Below are 13,454 nucleotides of genomic sequence, written 5' to 3' on the forward strand. Positions count from 1 at the left end.
CTGTTCATTGCTCACCTTCCACAAAGTCCTAGGTCATGGATGCAATTCTGCCAAGTTCTTTGCAAATGTCAAACAAGGATAGGCTTTACTCCAGTTTCCAATGTCTTGTTCCTCATTTTGAGTTTACTGTCCACATTTCTACCAACTTTTAGATCATAACCACTAAGTTATAGCTAAAAAGTTGAAGATCTCCCTACAGCTTTTTTCTTCTAAGCCCTGGCCAGAATTGCCCTTAATGCTTTATCCATGGCAATCTAAGCTTTTTCTAGTCTGCTCCTCCAAATTTCTCTAGCCTCTACCCATTACCTAGTTCCAAAGTTGCTTCCACATTTTCAGGTATTTACAATAGCCCCACTAACCCATTTTCTACCTTAGTCTGCTTTATGCTGCCATAATAGAATAACACAAATTGGGTAATTTATTATGAACAGAATTTCTTTGGCTCACAGTTCTGGAGGGTGGAAAGTCCCAAGAGCATGGTTCTGGTATCTGGCAAGGGCCTTCCTGCATCATGCCATGGTGGAAGATGGAAGCGCAAGAGAGGGTGAGGGAAAGAGCAAGAGGGGGGCCAAGCTCCTGGGTTTTGTTTTTTGAGATAGTGTCTTGCTCTGTTGCCTTGTCATCTATCTTACTGCAATCTCAAATCCTGGGCTCAAGCCATCCTCCTGCCCTAGCTAGGACTATAGGTGTGCAACACCATTTCCAGCTAATTTTTTCGATTTTTTGTAGAGATGGGATCTCACTTTTACTCAGATGGGTCTCAAACTCCTATCTTCAAGCAATCTTCTTCCCTCGGCCTTCCAAAGTGCTAGGATTACAAGTGTGAGCCACCATGCCTGGACGGAACTCATTTTTATGACAAACCCATTCCCATAATAGCTATATTAATCCACCTATGAGAGCAGAACCCTCTTAACCTAATTATTGCTTAAAGGTCCCATAGCTTAACACTGTTGCATAGGGGGCTGAGTGTCCCACACATGAACTTTTGGGGACACATTCAAACCATCTAAGATGGGCTCAAAGGCAATGAAGAAATAAAGAGCACCTATAATGGCAATTATGTTGGTAAGTATAAAAGACTAAATATGTGTTTTCTTTTTTCATAATTGATTTAAAATATAACTGCAAGGAACAAATATAAAACTGTATTGTGGAGTTATATAAAAATGTAATATAGATGAGTACAATAGTAAAAAAAAGAGGGAGGAAATGGAGAACTGTATTAGAGCATTCTTTTTGTTTTCTGAGACAGAGTTTCATGCTGTTGCCCAGGCTAGAGTGCTGTGGCACCAGCCTAGCTCACTGCAACCTCAGCCACCTGGGTTCAAGCGATCCTCCTGCCTCAGCCCCCTGAGTAGCTGGGACTTCAGGTGCCCATCATGACACCTGGTTAATTTTTCTTTTTTTTTTAGTAGAAATGGAGTCTCATTCTTGCTCAGGCTGGTCTCGAACTCTTGAGCTCAAATGGATCCTCCCACTTCAGCCTCCCAGAGTGCTAGAATTACAGGCATGAGCCAACATGCCCGGCCTAGAGCAAAGTTTTATATTTTGCTGGAACTTACTGGAATATATTTTACTGACTATTAATCAGAGGTAGATTGTGATAAATTAAGATATATTTTATAACCCCTACAGAAGCCACTGAGAAAATAATTATAAAAATAGTTTTAACAAAGGACTTAAAATGGTACACTCTCTCTATATATATGTATATATATATATCTATATCTATATATATATTTTTTTGAGACAGAGTCTCAAGCTGTCACCCTCGGTAGAGTGCTATGGCATCACAGCTCACAGCAACCTCAAACTCTTGGGCTTAAGCAATTCTCTTGGCTTAACCTCTCAAGTAGCTGGGACTACAGGCGCCTGCTACAATGCCTGGCTATATTTTGGTTGTAGTTGTCGTCGTTTGGCAGGCCTGGGCTGGATTTGAACCTGCCAGCTCCGGTGTATGTGGCTGACACCCTACCCACTTGAGCTACAGGCACCAAGCCCAAAATATATTTTTTAACACAAAAGAAGATAGACAAGGTGGCAGAAAGGAACAAAAAAGGAACATAAAACCAAAGCCAATCACCAAAACTAGTGAGTTCAGCACATTCTCAAGCTACAAAATCAATATACAAATATTAGTTATATCTCTATATACTAGCAATGAACAATGTGAAAATGAAGAAAACATTTCATTCATTAAAAACATCGTAAAATACTTAGGAATAAATATAACAAAGAAGTATCAGGCTTATATGTTGAAAAAATCATGGCTGAAATTTTAAAAAATCTGAAGTAGAGATTCCAAGTTCATAGATTGATATACTCAAGATTGTCAAAATAGTAATTCTTCCCAAGTTGATCTACAGATTCAACAAAATCCCTATCAAAACACCAGTTGGCTTTTTGGAAGAAATTCACAAGCTAATCCTAAAATTTAGATGGAAATGCAAAAGATACAATACAACTAAAGCAATTTTGAGAAAGAACAAAAGTTAAAAATTTACACTTTGCTACTTCAAAAGTTAATATGAAGTTATAGTAATCAAGAGTGTGGTGCTGGAGTAAGTATAGTGATACAGACGAATGAAATATTTTAAATGAGAGTCCAGAAATAACCACTTACGTGTGTGGTCATTTTTTATAAGCACAACGGGAAAAGGATAAAAGCACCACTAGAGAAAGGGTGGTCTTTTCAAGAACAGTGCTGGTGTAACTGGATATCCACATGCAAATGAATTTAGATCCTTACTTCATTCCATAAACAGAAATTAACTCAAAATGGATTAGAGACCTAAATGTAGGAGCTAACCTGTAAACATTTTCAAAGAAAATAAAATCATGACATTAGTGTAAGAATTTTTAAATGACACCAAAAACCTGATCCATAAGAGAAAAAAAAAATTGATAAACTGGACTAAATAAAAATTTAAAACTTCTGTGCTCCAGGGCGGCGCCTGTGGCTCAGTTGGTAAGGCGCTGGCCCCATATACCGAGGGTGGCGGGTTCAAATCCGGCCCTGGCTGAACTGCAACCAAAAAATAGCTGGGCGTTGTGGCAGGCGCCTGTAGTCCCAGCTACTCGGGAGGCTGAGGCAAGAGAATCGCTTAAGCCCAGGAGTTGGAGGTTGCTGTGAGCTGTATGATGCCATGGCACTCTACCAAGGGCCATAAAGTGAAACTGTCTCTACAAAAAAAAACTTCTGTGCTCCAAAAGACACTTAAGAACATAGGAAAAATATATGCAAATATGATATAGAACTCATATCCAGAGGGTATAACAGACTCTTACAATGAAGAAATAAAAAAAGACCTCAATTTGAAAATAAAAGATTTGAAGAAACACAGATATCTATAATCCCATGAAAACATGCTGAACATCATTAGGGAATTTAAAATCATTACGTGGTATCATTTCACACCCACTAAATAACTCTTAAAAAAAAAAAAGACAACAATAAATGTGTTGGTAAACATGTGGAGAAACTGTAACCCTCACTCTTCTATTACTGATGGGAATACAGAATAACACATTTTATATTTCACACAGTATCAAAAACACTAAAATTGGATTGGGTTGATGGTGGCATAACTGAAAAGAATACCTCAGTAAAGCCAGGTATAGTGACTCCTGTGATCCCAAAACTTGGGGAAACCAAGGTGGGAGGATTGCTTAAGGCCAGGAGTGTGAGACCAGCCTCAGACACAACAAGATCTCTATTTCTACTAACTAACTAACAATTAGCCAGGCGTGGTGGTGCAATGCCTATGGTTCTAGCTGCTGGGAGGTTGAACTGGGAAGTTCATTTGAGTCTAGGAGTTGGAGGCTGCGTTGAGCTATGATCATGAAAGTACACTCCAACTGGGCAACAGAGTGAGACCTCATCTCCTAAAAAAAAAAAAGAAAAAGAATATTTAAGTAAATACTTAGTAAATGTTACTAAGAAAACTCTACTGAGGGTGATATAATGAGACTCTGTCTCAAAAAAAAATAAAAAAGAAATAGGGATAAAGTAACATCATGTCTACAACTTATTCTCAAATGCTTCAGGAAAAATAAATGTGTATTTATGTAAATAAAGGTATAGCAAATGTGGAAAAATGTAAATAAGAGAATCTGGGTGAAGGGTATTGAAATAATTCATTTTATGTCTTCAAACTTTTCTGTAGATTTGAATTTTTTTTTTTTTTTTTTTTTTGGTGCATGAAGTATGTGTTAAAGTCTTTTGTCCATTTTTCTCAATTTGTCAAGGGTTATTTATATATTCTGGATACTACCTTTGAGACAGTCTCACTTTGTTGCCCTGAATAGAGTGCCATGGCATCATAGCTCAAACTCTTAGTCTCAAGAGATCCTTTTGCCTCAGCCTCCCAAGTAGCTGAGACTACAGGCACCCACCACGATGCCCAACTATTGTTAGAGACAGAGTCTCACTCTTGGTCAGATGGGTTTTGAACTCCTGAGCTCAAGCAATCCACCTGCTTTGGCCTCCCAGAGTGCAGGATTAAAGGCATTAGCCACCATGCCAAGCCCTTTCCTTTAGTATTTTCAAAAAATTCAAACATACAGGCTGGGAGTGGTGCTTCATGCCTGTAATCCTGCACTGTGAGAGGCCAAGGTGGGTGGATTGCTTGAGCTCAGGAGTTCGATATGAGCTTGAGCAAGAAGGAGACACCATCTCTAGGGGGGAAAAAAAAGTGGGCATTGTGGGAGCAGTGCCTGTGTCTCAAAGGAGTAGGGTGCCGGCCCCATATGCCAGAGGTGGCGGGTTCAAACCTAGCCCCGGCCAAAAACTGCAAAAAAAAAAAAGATAATAAATAAAAGTGGGCATTGTGGCGGGCGCCTGGAGTCCCAGCTACACAGCAGGCTGAGGAAGAGAATCACTCAAGCCCAGAGTTTGAGGTTGCTCCTAACTATGACTCCATGGCACTCTACCAAGGGCAACAAAGTGAGACCCTTTCCCAAAAAAAGAAAAAGGGAAAATTTGATTATATTCCTATATACTAGAAATGAAATTTTTAAAAAAGATATAATTTATAATAGCATCCAAATATATGATATACCTATGAATATATATATATATAACAAAAGATGTACAAGACCTTTTGGTGATTATAAAATTTTATTGACATTAAAAACACTGAAATAATTAGAGATAAATAATCATGGTCATGGATCGAAAGGCCCACTATAATGATATAAATTCTCCCAAAGTGGCTTATAGATGCATTGTAACTCCAATCAAAATTTCAACATGTTTGGCTTATTTGTTTATTTAGGGAGTGGAACATACGCTGTTTCTAAAATGTATATAGAAAAGCAAAGAACTAAAAGAGCCACATGCTCTTGATGAATAACAGAATGAAAAGACTTGCTATGCCATATAACTTTTTTTAAAAGATAGAGTAACAAAGAGAGTGTATACTGGCATAGGAAAAGACCAATATAAAAAAAAATAAAGAGCCTTGAAAAGATCTTTGCCTATGTTGACAACATACAACAGAGAAGGCACTTCAAAGCAATAGGGAAAGGAAGGTCTTGTCAATAAACAGTGCTGGTACAAAAGACTAGCCTTAAGGAAGCAAATAAGAATTACCTCAGGGGCGGCACCTGTGGATCAAGGACTAGGGTGCTGGCCCCAAATACTGGAGGTGGTGGGTTCAAACCTTGCCCCAGCCAAACTGCAAAAAAAAAAAAAAAGAATTACCTCATAGTCCATAGTGAAGACAGTTCCGAGTGGGATGCAACCTCAGTGTAAGATGCAGAACTACAGAGTGTTCAGAGCATTTAACAAGAAAATATTGACTATATTTTTAACCTAGAGAGAATTAAAAATAATACAGAATGAGCAACCCCAAGGGAAAACTATTGATATATATGAGTATTAAAATGTTAATAAACAAAAAAACATTGTGAAAGGACACGCCACAAAGTGGGAAAAGATTACAACACAACTCATAGGTAGTATCCAGAACATATGAAGAGCCCCTGACAAATTAATGAGAAAAATGGGCAAAAGACTTTAACACATACTTCATTCACCAATGATGAAATCTAATTGGCAAAAAAATATACGAAAAGCATTCAGACTCATATGATATAAGGAAAATGCTAATTAAAACCACAATATGATACCTTTATGTATCTACCAGAGTAGTTTTTTAAAAAGTCAGTATACCCAGGCAGGGAATATAAAACAGTTTGGCATGATCTCCAGATACATATTCAAAATATCCATAGCAGTACTATTTGTAATAATATCCTCAAAGTGGAAAAAACCCAAATGTCCACCAAGAGTAGAATCAAAAGTGGATTGTCATACATTCTTATAATGGCATCAACTCTACCTACAAACAATAATATGGATGAATCTCATAATCACAATATTTAGAAAAAGAAACAAGTCTAAAAAGTACATAAAATAACTAGATTCATGTAAATTCCGAAACTGGAAAGTAAATATAGGTTTAGGGGTATATGCCTGGGTGATAAACTATACAGAAAGCCAAGTAATGGGAGTAGAGAAGGTGCTGAACGGTGGGAGAGGGCTGTACCGGGAAGGAGTGCAAGGGCAACTTCTGAGGGGTTGGAAGTGTTCTAGTTCCGGTGGTCACGTGGTGTTCACATTATGATTATTTAACATGTACATATATATGTATGTGTGGGGGTGTCTGCACACACACGTATGTACATGTTTAATGTACTTTCTGTATATTCCACAATAAGAAAATATACAAGTGGCAGGGCATGGTGGTTTGTGCCTATAACCCAGCTTCTTGGGAGGCTGAGGCAGGTGGCTCATTTGAGACCAGGAGTTGGGAGATCAATGAGACTTTATCTCTTAAAAAAATTTTTTTTTTTTTTTGTAGAGACAGAGTCTCACTTTATGGCCCTCGGTAGAGTGCCGTGGCCTCACACAGCTCACAGCAACCTCCAACTCCTGGGCTTAAGCGATTCTCTTGCCTCAGCCTCCCGAGTAGCTGGGACTACAGGCGCCCGCCACAACGCCCGGCTATTTTTTGGTTGCAGTTTGGCCGGGGCCGGGTTTGAACCCGCCACCCTCGGTATATGGGGCCGGCGCCTTACCGACTGAGCCACAGGCGCCGCCCTTAAAAAAAAATTTTTTTTAGCTGTACAGAAGCTTTTCAGTTTAATGAAGTCCCATTTGTTTATTTTTGTTGTTGTTGCAATTGTCATGGCAGTCTTCTTCATGAAGTCTTCCCCCAGGCCAATATCTTCCAGTGTTTTTCCTATGCTTTCTTTGAGGATTTTTATTGTTTCATGCCTTAAATTTAAGTCCTTTATCCATCTTGAATCAATTTTTGTGAGTGGGGAAAGGTGTGGGTCCAGTTTCAGTCTTTTACATGTAGACAATTAAGGTTATGGGGGGGGAAGCAGAAAGAGGGATGGAGGGAGGAGGGTGGGGCCTTAGTGCGTGTCACATTTTATGGGGGCAAGACATGATTGCAAGAGGGACTTTACCTAACAATTGCAATCAGTGTAACTGGCTTATTGTACCCTCAATGAATCCCCAACAACAAAAAAAAAAAAAAAAAAAAATTTTTTTTTTTTTTTTTTAATTATCACATGCTTGTAGTCCCAGCTGTTAGGGAGGCTTAGGAATTCAAGGCTACAGTGAGCTATGATTACAGCACTGTACTCTAGCCTGGACAACACAGAGAAACCCCATATCTAAAAAATAAAATGTAATGGAAAAAAAAGAAAATATATAAATGACCAGTCATAGGAAGACATTCAGCCTCATTAGTAATTATTAGTAGAAATATGAAAGTTAAAACAGTCATGACTGTTTTATGACTTGTCTAAAATATAAAAGACTGAATGTACATTGTTACTGAAGTTTTAAAGAAATAGGCATTCTCATATGCTGTCAGTAGGAAAGTAAATTAATGAAGCCTTTTTGAAGAATAATGTGGTAATATGTATAAAAATATAAAACTGATAAATTACATACATTTTCAATTCCAATTCTAAACATGTAGCCTAATGAAATATTAGCACACATACTCGAGGTGTATGCATATAAAGACATTTACCATTTACTACAGCATTGTTTGCAATCGTGAAAAACTGAATAAGGAATATTTATGAAAAGTATCATGACCCATCAATGAAATACTATGCAGCTATTAAAAATAAATCTTTATCAACTAATATGGAAAAATCTCAAAGATACATTAAATGAAGAAAAAAAGAATATCACATCACATAAACCTGTTTCTAAAATATAAATATGAACATACATTTATATAGATGTATGGAAAACAGACTATAAACTCATACTCTCCCGCTAGCAGTGATCACCTCTAGACTTGGAAGGGGTGAGGGGAGGAGGGTAAAGAGGGCGCTTTCCCATATATGTCACATTAATCTTTTATAACCATGTATCTGTAGACTACTTGTGTATTTTTAACAAGTGGTAATAGCAAAATAACTATATTGTTATTTATTCCATTTTAATGAGACCAATCTATAATAATACATTTGGAAATGACTTGCTTTCAAAGCTAATTCTTTTGTCTCTGGAGAGCCTTGAAAGAGCCTACACATGTAGTTATGGGGCTGTCAGCCATCAACAGATAGGCAAGGTGTAAGAGACTAAGTGGCTTCGTCCATCTCCAGACTTGCCTTTCGAAAATATTTGCATACATTCTCAGATCTCAGCTCACTGGCAATGGCAACAGTCTCTTCTCAAAGCACTTTGCTAAAGTAAATACATTCTGATGCTACACATCAAATCACATCCATAGCAAAGTGTAGACGTGTCTGTCAAGATGCATGTTTAGATCGAAATTACTAATCACATTCTTAGTGAGTGATTCTTGGAATAAACAGTTTGTATTTGGATTCCTAAGTAAGAACCTACACCCCACTAAATGGCCATATAGAGCTTTTCTTCTCTTTCTTTTCTCCTCTCCCTCCATCTAGCCCTTTCCAAAACAAATTGTCTATGTCCTGTAAAGATGGGAGAGAGGACAGACCTAATCATGAGTCATTAGAATCAATAGTGAATCAGAACAAAAACACCATCACTATATTTATGAAGAAAAATCCAACTACATGCGTACATTTTGGTGTGCATTTTATTTTTGACTGGAATCATATCCACATGAAGGAAAATTGCCAAAGTATCCTATACTCTTTCAAAAGCTCAGCCTTTGCCTTGCTGTGTTCAAAGAAAAGCAAAACCAAGCCAGTAATGCTGGAGACACCCCTGTTTCCATATGCACACTGACAAGAGAGAGCTGCTGTCTGGGAAACGCTTTTTGATTGATGAACAGAGGAGGGTCTACACACACGTTAAATACAAATGGAAACACCTCGGCACACGCAAGTCATCAGCCTGGTCCTCCAGCATCCACTGGCATGCATCTTTCCAAAGTATCACTTATTCACTGGGATCAGCATTGGGATCACTGTGTCTCATTATGCCTTTTATCAGCAAATACCTTTTTATTCCAGAATGGAAAACAAACTAGGAATTAAATACATCCAATATTGATGCTTTATTTCCATAAGTCACCAATAAGAGAATGAATTTAATTTTAATACATTTATTTTCATGTGACTCTTAATAAAACACTTTCAAAACATTCTGTACATTTCAAGCCACTCAGAAATCCTTTACGTTTCTATAAATGTGATTTGTTGGGATGAGGTGCCAAGATGTTTCTGTACAAAGATGTACAATATGTACAGTCACTGTTAAGTGCAAGCTGTGCAAAGCAGAGTCTAGGACACTAACCCATGCCAAGGCTTAGAAAAACATTTCAACACATAAGACTAAAGCTTGAAACAGCGTTGTGGTTTTTCCCCCCAGGCAAATGATTACTTTATAAACAAGTATATGTATATGTCATATAGAAAGAATAGTTTGACTCCTCCACTCAGTCAGCACCATGCAGCTGACTGGATACGTTACTCGGCTGCTCGCCCAGGCCTCTCTCTTCGGGGCACCATTTCGCCACATTTAATGGTCATTTCATCACAGAGCCGCTGCTGCTGCCACCTTTGGCTGAACCACAGCAATACCAGGAGATTTAAATTTGGGGAGATAAAGGCCGAACTTGTTTTCAATGCCAGCAAAAGTGGCTGTGGCAAGTCTGTATCCACCGATGTGATCAGGATTGGCGGGAGGAAGGTCTGCAATGCGGGACTTAGGTGTTGGTTCTGAACCAGAAGGTTTGCTGTTGATAGGAAAAAGCCAATGGTTAGCACACTCAAGACTGATGAGGGCAGTTACCAGTGAATATCTTCAGTCTGACACACATGTCACAAAGTAGAGCCATCTGTCTCAACCATTTACATGTCACTTATGCTGCATTAAAAGGATTATGGCTTTGAAAGCAACACATCTATATATTTTAGAAGAGGGATGACCTTAATTTCAATGCTTATATCCATAGAAAATGAATCTTAAGACTCTCTGGGAAGTAGAATTATGGATGATGTGTTTCTTAAATACTTTTCTCTTTTATAATTTTGTTGCATATAAGCATATAGAATTTAATAATAAAAAGGATACATTTTCTTTTATTTTGACATAGTTTTAAAAGTTAACTTTTAAGATAATAGACTCTGAAAAGTTATCACTAAAATTATTTAACAAGAAATAGATTCAGTTTTTACTTTTACAGAATGTAAAAGCATAGAAAAGTCTAAACCTTAACGTTTCTCTAACAGAACGGTAAACTGCTATCCTCGCAATTTTTTTATATAGGTCCCTCCACTTCCTGGTTCAACTCCTCACTTGGCCTCTGAGCAAGAGAGGGATTTTCAGGAGGGATTTTATGAGGTGAGGACTCAGAAATAATGCTTGGTTTTCTACCAAAAAGTTGGTGGTGGTTCACGCCTGTAATCCTAAGCACTCTGGGAGGCCAAAGCGTGTGGATCGCTTGAGCTCACGAGTTCGAGATCAAACTAAGCAAGAGCGAGACTCCATCTCTAGAAAGACCCAGGTGTTGTGCTAAATGTATCTGTAGTCCCAGCTATGTGGGAGCCTGAGGCAAGAGGATTACTGGAGCCCAAGAGTTTGAGGTTGCTGTGAGCTATGATGGTATGGCACTCTACCCAAGATGACAAAGTGAGACAGTCTCAAAAAAACAAACAACCCTGCCCCCACCAAAAAAGCAAAAAGTTGATAATTGCTTGCTTTGGGTACAACCTTCCATCCCAAAAATTCAATAAGTAATTTCTCTTCTCCCCAACATAGGCCAGAAGCCCAATTTCTTCTGGCCTATGTGCACCAGTGCTTATGTCCATGGGCATAGCCTCTTTCAACCTCAAGTTTTTTCTAATAAATTAGGTCGAAGAACATTAATAAATTTCACATAGTAATAACCTAACTCCATGAGGCTTAGTATTTGCTTTCCATGAAAAAAGACAATTAATCACATAGCTGCCTCCATATACTTCTCCCAATTCTGCTGAATGTTATGTTGTACGTGATGTCACTCTGTCACGGTCTTACTGAAGATTTAAATTTATTGGTAAGGCCACTGCTTTAAATTTATTGGTCTTAAAGGACTCTCTCTTATCCATTTTCTGTGTGTTCCAAAAATACCTTTGTAGGCAGAACAAACATTTGTTTTGGTTTTGTGATTTCTTTGTAAAGGAGTTGAGCAGTTCCACTTACAGGCCTCCAAAATCAATGTAAAACCACCGCTGGAGAAGTTCATAGGTGACCAAGGTAACACCAAACTGGGGAGAGGATCGAAACACTCGAGCTAAAAAAAGAAGCAGGGGTTGAGGAGAGAAAACCAGGATGACTGTGGTAAAGATAATCATTGAATGTGAACATGAAAGCCAGCCAGCTGTTTTGCAGGGGCCAGTCCTACCTGCAGTCCCTTTCCAAAATGCTGAGGGCCCTTCTTCCCGGAGTATCTTCCTGAAACAATCGATGACACCACTATACGTTGTCTGGCCAGCACGGGCGGCCACTTGCAGTCTTGTCTTGATGACATCAGCAGGGGTCACCAGAGATGCAGCAGGCACACCTTTCAGGAGAAAGCCACATTTAATTTATCCAAAGTACCTTACGAAGGACAGAAATACTGCTAACATCTAACAATATAATCTGCAACTTCAACCATCTGAAGGGAACTCAGAACTCCTTAAATAGGTACCTGGGCACTAATGGGAAAAAGGATACAGAAACCTACTTTAGTTAATAAGGGCAAAAGTATATCATCTTTCTGATTCAAAAAAAATTCTACAGGCTTGGTGCCCATAGCTCAGTGGTTATGGTGCTGGCCACATGCACCGAGGCTGGCAGGTTTGAGCCCAGCCCAGGCCTGCTAAACAACGACAACTGCAACCAAAAAATAGCCAGGCGCTGTGGTGGGTGCTGGTAGTTCCAGCCACTTGGGAAGCTGAGGCAAGAGAATCGCTTGAGACCAAGAGTTTGATTTTGCTGCGAGCTGTGACGCCACGGCACTCTACCAAGGGCAAAATAGTGAGACACTGTCTCAAAAAAAAAAAAAAAAAAAAAAAAAAAAAAATCTACATTATATGATCCCAAATAACTGTGAGAGGGGAAAAATGTGTTACTATTTACTGGGATAATTCCCAAGTATTCCCTTTCAGTTTCAATTATTTTGTCTCCATTCTCTCTCTCTCTCTTTTTTTTTTTTTTTTTTTTGAGACAGAGCCTCAAGCTGTTGCCCCAGGTAGAGTGCCATGGCATCACAGCTCACAGCAACCTCCAGCTCCTGGGCTCAAGCGATTCTCCTGCCTCTGACTCCCAAGTAGCTGGAACTACAGGTACCTGCCACAATGCCTGGCTATTTTTTGGTTGCAGCCATCATTGTTGTTTGGCAGGCCTGGGCTGGATTTGAACCCACGAGCTCAGGTATATGTGGCTGGCGCCTTAGCCACTTGAGCCACAGGCACTGAGCCTCTCCTTTTTCTCTTAAATAAGACAGGAGTATATTGTTAATAAACAATAGGATAATGTCAATTTAATGTTTTGCTAAATGTATCTGACACCAAACTACTGTTTGGGATTTTTTTTTTTTTGCTCTGCGAGGTATATTCATAACCACTTACCTTTTAAAGGAGCTAACTTGAGAGCTGAGCTGTGACTCCTCTCACACATGCTCACATGACAGAAGTCATTACAACTGGAGTGAGAAGAGGCCAGGTAACCAGTTAAGGAACAAAGGGGAGCTGATCTTCAAAAGGCCACTTTATCCCCCCTGTGCCTGAGCTCCAGGGGCTCATGTTGACATTGAAGATGGATTTCACAACCATGCCTTTTACTTATAAAACAAAACAGGGAACAAAGGAGCAACGTAACTTCCCGGGGAAAGAAATTCAATTTGGCCTGTATCATCACTAGGCAGATGGAGCTGGGGGCCTTCTGGGAAGTTCTATTAGAGAACGATGCAATGTGTGCTGTGCGGACTGTTCAGATGACACGAGGTAAACTGTCT

General features: G+C 39.0%; 1 protein-coding gene across 6 annotated transcripts in view; it reads right to left on the reverse strand.

Moving 5' to 3' along the window:
* Positions 1–9,086: 9,086 nt before the first annotated feature.
* The window catches only part of SLC25A12 (solute carrier family 25 member 12), a 302,640-nt gene continuing 298,272 nt past the window's right edge, over positions 9,087–13,454 (reverse strand). For all 6 annotated transcript variants that reach the window (XM_053596493.1, XM_053596495.1, XM_053596496.1 and 3 more), the window contains 3 exons: positions 11,859–12,017; positions 11,657–11,747; positions 9,087–10,208 (listed from right to left, as the gene is read on the reverse strand). In XM_053596493.1, the coding sequence (XP_053452468.1) occupies positions 10,007–10,208; positions 11,657–11,747; positions 11,859–12,017 (452 nt within the window). In that variant the 3' untranslated portion in view covers positions 9,087–10,006. The remainder of the gene's footprint in view (positions 10,209–11,656; positions 11,748–11,858; positions 12,018–13,454) is intronic.

The sequence above is a fragment of the Nycticebus coucang genome, chromosome 7, assembly GCF_027406575.1.
Source record: "Nycticebus coucang isolate mNycCou1 chromosome 7, mNycCou1.pri, whole genome shotgun sequence".
NCBI lineage: Eukaryota > Metazoa > Chordata > Mammalia > Primates > Lorisidae > Nycticebus > Nycticebus coucang.